The sequence below is a fragment of the Schistocerca gregaria genome, chromosome X (assembly GCF_023897955.1).
Source record: "Schistocerca gregaria isolate iqSchGreg1 chromosome X, iqSchGreg1.2, whole genome shotgun sequence".
Classification (NCBI taxonomy): Eukaryota; Metazoa; Arthropoda; class Insecta; order Orthoptera; family Acrididae; genus Schistocerca; species Schistocerca gregaria.
The window spans coordinates 145,258,974-145,267,219 of record NC_064931.1 but is presented as its reverse complement, the minus strand read 5'-3'; the positions used below and the strand labels follow the sequence as shown (position 1 = coordinate 145,267,219).

Genomic DNA, 8,246 nt, shown 5'->3' with positions numbered 1-8,246 from the left:
TTGACATTTTTGATCAATTTCATCAACGTCCCCCCTTAAGGCGGAACACAAAGCTTTTTTTAAAAACTTTACAATTATTAGGAGAGTGTAGATGTAGATGGAAATATAAACATACTGGAAACATTGTAACTTTTCGAATATCTTACAACAGTCATCTATGCTGGTTACAGAGACTTTATTTCAACATATTTTCTCCCCACCTCCTACAAGATACGCCCTCTCCGTGGGCACTCCGGTACCTCACTACCCGTTTTCTCAGCTGGTATAGTTGTTTGTGATCGATAGCCTGTCGTTAGTATTTTACCCGTTTCGTAGCGGTCACTACGACGTTTCTCTTACACATTAGGGTTTTGCTCCGGAGGTCAGGCAGGACGCTGCGACTCTGCGGCTGCAGCTGGCGGTAGTGCCAGGTTTGCCGGACCCAAGGACTCTCGCCTGGAGGTGGCTGGCTGGCGGGCTGCAGGGTCATTGACACGGCCAGCGCTTGCCAGACGATGTCGGCCGTACCAGGCACATGAGCATGCGCGCACTTTCTTCTCCATCACAGGGGACACTGTACTCATATTACGTTCACATCACACGTTGTGGAGTACAAGACATACTGCTATTGAACAACATCTGTCACGGAAATCGCAACAACATCATTATTTTTAACATTTACAAAGCCTTTAATCCACCTGTCCTCTCGTCTGGCAATAGCGTCTGGACTTCTTCTTACTCAGAATTCGAATACTCACTCCAAATCGTGGAACAATATACTTTCCGTCTCTTGACTGCGCTCGCTTAACCCATTTCTGCCTGAATTATTTTATTCTTCTGATTTCTGTAAATTAGATATTTATGTGTTTATTGTCATCAAAGAAAAGCAATACAGCAATCAAAACAAAAAAATAATCAATAATTGAAACAAAAAGGGCGTAACATATATGTCACGCTAGGCAGAACGTACATTTTAGGCAGAATATATGACAACAAGTAAAATAATACACTGTATGTGATTTACATCAAGTTCAGGCGACAGTACTCACTTTCTGTGACATGGCACAAAACATTCTATGCACAACCCAACTTCACAGTTGCAGCACATTGTTCTTGGGGTTCCTTTGCAGTTTTCCGCCGCACAGCGTCTTCTTTTTTTCTGTGGCACCATGGCTACCAGAAGATTTGTTTCATCATATCTAATATCATGCAGCACTCTGCCTTGGTCTGAATGACCTCCAGGGCGTCCAGGACCTCGTGGTACTGCAGCATTGGAAGTAAGGTAACATTTCACAATGTAGCGCCGGAAGTGCAGCTGAGGCATATTTATACCAGTCTTTCTATGAAGAAGCCACCCATTATGTATAGAGATATCTACAAGCCATGTAAAAATTGGCCACAACCATTTCTTTCCTCTGACACTCACTCTATTTAATGCTACATTTTCATCCATTCGGTCAGTTCCTCCCACATTTTTGTTGTATTCCCCAATTACATTAGGTCGAGGTATAAGTATTCTTTTCTTCTCTTGTCTAGAGTGTCGGTCAACGGTGCTGACTGGACTGATACCATGGCTTGTGGAAGCAATTGTTACTGTAGAATCATGTAGCCATGTGGCAACGATCATTCCACTTTCCTTGCTGCTCTTGTAATCAAAATCTCCTGTCTTATTCCTTTTGGACATAGTGTTAGAAGGTATGAAATGACAGTCTTCAGGCAGACGGTTTTCACGAATAGCCCCAGTTGCACCAAAACCTCGTTGCTTCAGGTAAATCAACAATGTTTGTGATGTAAACAGGTTGTCAGAATAAAACCTATAGGGAAGATGTTTGTTCTTTTCAGGAAGAGAATCGTTCATTTGAATCAAAGGAGCAGCACATTTTCCAAATGCATTCTTATATTTTTCATTCCTCTGAGGATCAGCTCCTTGGTATATTTGAAAGTCCACAAGAAAACCCATGGTTGCGTTTAGACACCATGCTTTGTTCCCAAATCTAATGGGCTTACCTTTCAGAAACTGTTTACATCCATGTCTGCCAAAATACTTTATCATTCTCTCATCGTAAGACAAATCTTGCTCAGGCTGAAAGTGGAGAGCAAACTTTTTTCTTAGCATATTTATTAATGGACGAAGTTTCCACATCCTATCATTAGCATCTACAGGGTGTTTCAAAAATGACCGGTATATTTGAAACGGCAATACAAAGTAAACGAGCAGCGATAGAAATACACCGTTTGTTGCAATATGTTTGGGACAACAGTACATTTTCAGGCAGACAAACTTTCGAAATTACAGTAGCTACAATTGTCAACAACAGATGGCGCTGCGGTCTGGGAAACTCTATAGTACGATATTTTCCACATATCCACCATGCGTAGCAATAATATGGCGTAGTCTATGAATGAAATTACCCGAAACCTTTGACAACATGTCTGGCGGAATGGCTTCACATGCAATGAGATGTACTGCTTCAGCTGTTCAATTGTTTCTGGATTCTGGCGGTACACCTGGTCTTTCAAGTGTCCCCACAGAAAGAAGTCACAGGGGTTCATGTCTGGCGAATAGGGAGGCCAATTCACGCCGCCTCCTGTATGTTTCGGATAGCCCAAAGCAATCACACGATCATCGAAATATTCATTCAGGAAATTAAAGAAGTCGGCCGTGCGATGTGGCCGGGCACCATCTTGCATAAACCACGAGGTGTTCGCAGTGTCGTCTAAGGCAGTTTGTACCGCCACAAATTCACGAAGAATGTCCAGATAGTGTGATGCAGTAATCGTTTCGGATCTGAAAAATGGGCCAATGATTCCTTTGGAAGAAATGGCGGCCCAGACCAGTACTTTTTGAGGATGCAGGGACGATGGGACTGCAACATGGGGCTTCCCCATATGCGCCAGTTCTGTTTATTGACGAAGCCGTCCAGGTAAAAATAAGCTTCGTCAGTAAACCAAATGCTGCCCACATGCATATCGCCGTCATCAATCCTGTGCACTATATCGTTAGCGAATATCTCTCGTGCAGCAATGGTAGCGGCGCTGAGGGGTTGCCGCGTTTGAATTTTGTATGGATAGAGGTGTAAACTCTGGCGCATGAGACGATACGTGGACGTTGGCGTCATTTGGACCGCAGCTGGAACACAGCGAACGGAAACCCGAGGCCGCTGTTGGATCACCTGCTGCACTAGCTGCACGTTGCCCTCTGTGGTTGCCGTACGCGGTCGCCCTACCTTTCCAGCACGTTCATCAGTCACGTTCCCAGTCCGTTGAAATTTTTCAAACAGATCCTTTATTGTATCGCTTTTCGGTCCTTTGGTTACATTAAACCTCCGTTGAAAACTTCGTCTTGCTGCAACAACACTGTGTTCTAGGCGGTGGAATTCCAACACCAGAAAAATCCTCTGTTCTAAGGAATAAACCATGTTGGCCACGACATACTTGCACGTTGTGAACAGCACACGCTTACAGCAGAAAGACGACGTACAGAACGGCGCACCCACAGACTGCGTTGTCTTCTATATCTTTCACATCACTTGCAGCGCCATCTGTTGTTGAAAATTGTAACTACTGTAATTTCGAAAGTTTGTCCGCCTGAAAATGTACTGTTGACCCAAGCATATTGCAACAAACGGTGTATTTCTATCGCTGCTCGTTTAGTTTTTATTGCCGTTTCAAATATACCGGTCATTTTTGAAGCACCCTGTATTTTTGTGTTGTCACACAAGTGAATGAATCTCATAATTGATTCAAATATGTCCCTTCTCACCGTGCTGTGGACCATTTCATTTCTCATGTCCAATCCAGAATCCCAGTAATAACTTCTGATAGTTAAAAGATTACAGCCAGAAAGAATCAGAATTCCTAGAAAATCTTTTATCTCTTCATATGTTATTTTTTTACAAAGCATACTTCGTCGATTCAGTGAGAATAAGTTCAATTACTTCGTCGTTCCAAAATAATTCGAAGCACTGAACTGTAGACAAGTTTCTGTATTTACTATAATCACTCTCAGAAAATACAGAACTAACACTACGCAGATCGTCTTTTTTCCAATCTCTGATTACAGTTTTTAAGATCTGGGACTTTTCCTGTTCATCTGGTTTATCATCGGGAGAGAAACTAATCTCAGGTTCACTACCTAACCTGTTTTTACTTGCTAAAACCACTTCTGCACCAGCCTGGAGTTGCCTTGGTCCACGATTATCCACGTTTCCTCCCCCTTCATCTTCCCTAGAATCTTCATCTGAATCCACATTAGCTTCAGGAGATCAATAAATATATCTGTTGCGTCATCGTCCTCCCCTTCAAGAATAGCCAGGATCTCATGGAGACATAGACCTCTGAAGAGAAAGAATCGTTATTTTCACTGTTTTGCCTAGCGTTACACATATGCAACACAAAATTAAAACTGTACTTGGAGCCCCAAACATAAGAATTGCATTTTGTAGATAACCATTAACATAAATTTCAGTACTTTTAACATTATAATCAACCATAATTTAAACAAATTGTATTATAATTTGCGATAAAAATGATACTAACTTCTTATTCAAAGATATAATCTCACTCAAAAAAGTCTTCCGTATTTCAAGCACCAGTCACTGACCACTTAATGCTTGCAACTGACTGAGACCTACACAAACATGAACAACCAAGTCTCCTTATCTGAAAGTCATACAACAATAGCCACTCCAAACGCAGGCAATGTTGCCAACGAGAGAAAACAATGACAGGCTGTTCCGTGACATATATGTTACGCTATGCAGAAATGGGTTAAGCTCTGCTACACAAATTCAGTACCATCTCATCAAATTCCCCGTCCATATTAAAGAACTGCACACTCTCGTGAGAAATTGTATTAGGAATGGCTGCTGTATTGCAGAGAAAACGCTCCTATTGCAAGGATAAACGGAATAGTTCGACCTATCAAGTAATTGGTATGCACTCATATCGTACCTTGTACTACCTGTCCAGTTGACAGTGGACTGAGGGATAGCAAGACATGCGATATCAGTACTTCCGATTGCAGACAAATAGCGGGTATCAAATGACTTTGACACCCTATCTCCGAGACAGTGCAACATTGATATTTTCTCGTAACACTGTGAAAAGGGTATACTGTGAGTACCTCTACTCTTTGGCAACTGTAGGGGGCTTAAGCATCTGCCGCAGCCAACAGCGAGTTGATGACAAGGGTCGACGTCACCTTTTGTTACTTTAACTGAGGACAGACCGACTACAGCGCATAAAATCGCTAACGATCCGTCCCAAATAAGATACCAGGCTAATCGAACTTGATATACACTACTGGCCATTAAAATTGCTACACCAAGAAGAAATGCAGATGATAAACGGGTATTCAATGGACAAATATATTAATCTAGAACCGACATGTGATTACATTGTCACGCAATTTGAGTACATAGATCCAGAGAAATCGGTACCCAGAACAACCACCTCAGGTCGTAATAACGGCCTTGATACGCCTGGGCATTGAGTCAAACAGAGCGTGGATGGCGTGTACAGGTACAGCTGCCCATGCAGCTTCAACACTATACAACAGTTCATCAAGATTAGTGACTGGCGTATTGTGACTCGACACTTGCTCGGCCACCATTGACCAGGCGTTTTCAATTGGTGAGAGATCTGGAGAATGTGCTGGCCAGGGCAGCGGGCGAACATTTTCTGTATCAAGAAAGGCCCGTACAGGACCTGCAACATGCGGTCGTGCATTATTCTGCTCAAATGTAGGGTTTCGCAGGGATCGAATGAAGGGTAGAGTCACGGGTCGTAACACATCTGAAATGCAACGTCCACTGTTCAATGTGCCGTCAATAAGAACAAGAGGTGACCGAGACGCGTAACCAATGCACCCCATACTATCACACCGGGTGATACACCAGTATGGCGATGACAAATACATGCTCCCAAAGCCGGCCGTTGTGGCCGTACGGTTCTAGGCGCTTCAGTTTGAAACCACGTGACTGCTACGTTCGCAGCTTCGAATCCTGCCTCGGGCATGGATGTGTGTGATGTCCTTACGTTAGTTAGGTTTAAGTAGTTCTAAGTTCTAGGGAACTGACGACCACAGAAGTTAAGTCTCATAGTGCTCAGAGCCATGCCCCCAATGTGAGTTCACCGCAATGTCGCCTAACACGGATGCGACCATCATGATGTGGTAAAAAGAACCTCGATTCATCCGAAAAATGACGTTTTGCCATTCGTGCACTTAGGTTTGTCGTTGAGTACACCATGGCAGGAGCGATGGCTGTGATGCAGCGTCAAGGGTAACCGCAGCCATGGTCTCCGAGCTGATAGTTCATGCTGCTGCAAACTTCGACGAATTGTTCGTACAGATGATTGTTGTCTAGCAAACGTTCCCATCTGTTGACTCAGGGATCGAGACGTGGCTGCACGAACCATTACAGCTATGCGGATCAGATGTCTGTCATCTCAACTGCTAGTGATACGAGGCCGTTGGGATGCAGCAGAGCGTTCCGTGTTACCCTCCTGAACCCACCGATTCCATATTCTGCTAACAGTCATTGGATCTCGACCTACCCCGAGCAGCAATGTCACGATACGATAAACCGCAATCGCGGTAGGCTATAATCCGACCTTTATCAAAGTCAGAAACGTGATACGCATTTCTCCTCCTTACACGAGGCATCACAACAACGTTTCATCAGGCAACACCGGTCAACTGCTGTTTGTGTATGAGAAATCGGTTGGAAACTTTACTCATGTCAGCACGTTGTAGGTGTCGCCACCGGCGCCAAATTTGTGTGAATGCTCTGAACAGCTAATCATTTGCATATCACAGCATCGTCTTCCTGTCGGTTAAATTTCGCGTCTGTAGCACGTCATCTTCGTGGTGTATCAATTTTAATGGCCAGTAGTGTAGTTGAGAAATTAGCCTGTTCGCAGTAATAGCGTTACTGGACGCTCGAGACCTTGAAAACCATGTCCTGTACCGATGAGCGGTGGTATATCTTCGTACACGCCGATGCCAGTGCATCAGTACGTCAGAAGCGATATGGAAGTGTTGCACCCAACACACAAGGGGTGGAAGTCTTTCGTGTGCAGGTGCTTTGGCCTAATGCTACATAAGAATTCTTAACGCAGCTTTTGTGCGATGAATAACGCAATAAATGTTTGTGGTGTATGATGTGGCTACATTACGGTACGGAAATTACCTCACATTGTCGACGGACAGACGCGTTCTCAACGTCGTACCACACACTGATGGGCGGGCCCATTTTCTTGCATCAAAGGAGGCGCTGGTGATGCAGAGAATGGCAACTTGCTCTATATATTCAGAAATGTAACATTTTGCTCTTCACGAAACGAAAAAAAAACATAATATCCTATGACTATAATATCAATGAGCCACTGCTGGAATCGGCTAACTCATACAAATGTCTGGGTGAAACACTATCTAGTGATATGAAATGGAATGATCACATAGGTTCAGTCGTGCGTAAAGCAGGTGGTAGAAAAAAAAATGGTTCAAATGGCTCTGAGCACTGTGGGACTTAACTTCTGAGATCATTAGTCCCCTAGAATTTAGAACTACTTAAACCTAACTAACCTAAGGACATCACACATATCCATGCCCGAGGCAGGATTCGAACCTGCGACCGTACAGGTCGCGCGGTTCCGGACTGGAGCGTCTAGAACCGCTCGGCCACACGGCCGGTCCAGGTGGTAGACTTCGGTTTATTGGTAGAATACTGGGGAGGTGCTATTAGTCTACAAAGGACAATGCTTACTAATCACTTGTGCGAACGATTCTAGAATATTGCTCAAGTGTGTGAGACGCGCACCAAATAGGACTAACAGGGGATATAAACGTATACAGCATGAATGGTCACAGGTTTGTTTAATCCATGGCAGGATGTCACAGAGATACTGAAGAAATTCAACTGGAAAACTCTTGAAGATAGACGTAAACTATCCCGAGAAAGGAATGTACTACAACCACCTACATATCTTTCACATTCGGGTCGTGAAGATTCGATTAGAATAATTACTGCATACGTGACTGGAACAAGAAGAGACCGTAATAACTGGTACAATGGGGTGTACCCTCCGGAATGAGCCTCACGGTGATTTTCCGAGTACAGATGTTGGTCCAGAAGTCGTAGCGACTACTCGTGCGTTGAGTAACGCTGTGTTGTCGCTAGCGGCTACCACTGGCCACGATTGATGAAATTTGCCCTACATTCACCTTAGCACGTGTGGGTTGCACGACACGCAATGGAGTTTAC

General features: G+C 43.9%; 1 protein-coding gene across 1 annotated transcript; it reads right to left on the bottom strand.

The window, feature by feature from the left end:
- Positions 1–1,152: 1,152 nt before the first annotated feature.
- On the bottom strand, positions 1,153–1,939 carry LOC126297945 (piggyBac transposable element-derived protein 3-like). The gene is made up of 2 exons (XM_049989267.1): positions 1,406–1,939; positions 1,153–1,242 (listed from the first exon to the last, which is right to left on the bottom strand). The coding sequence occupies exons 1-2, from the start codon at positions 1,937–1,939 to the stop codon at positions 1,153–1,155; spliced, it is 624 nt and encodes a 207-aa protein (XP_049845224.1).
- Positions 1,940–8,246: the final 6,307 nt, after the last annotated feature.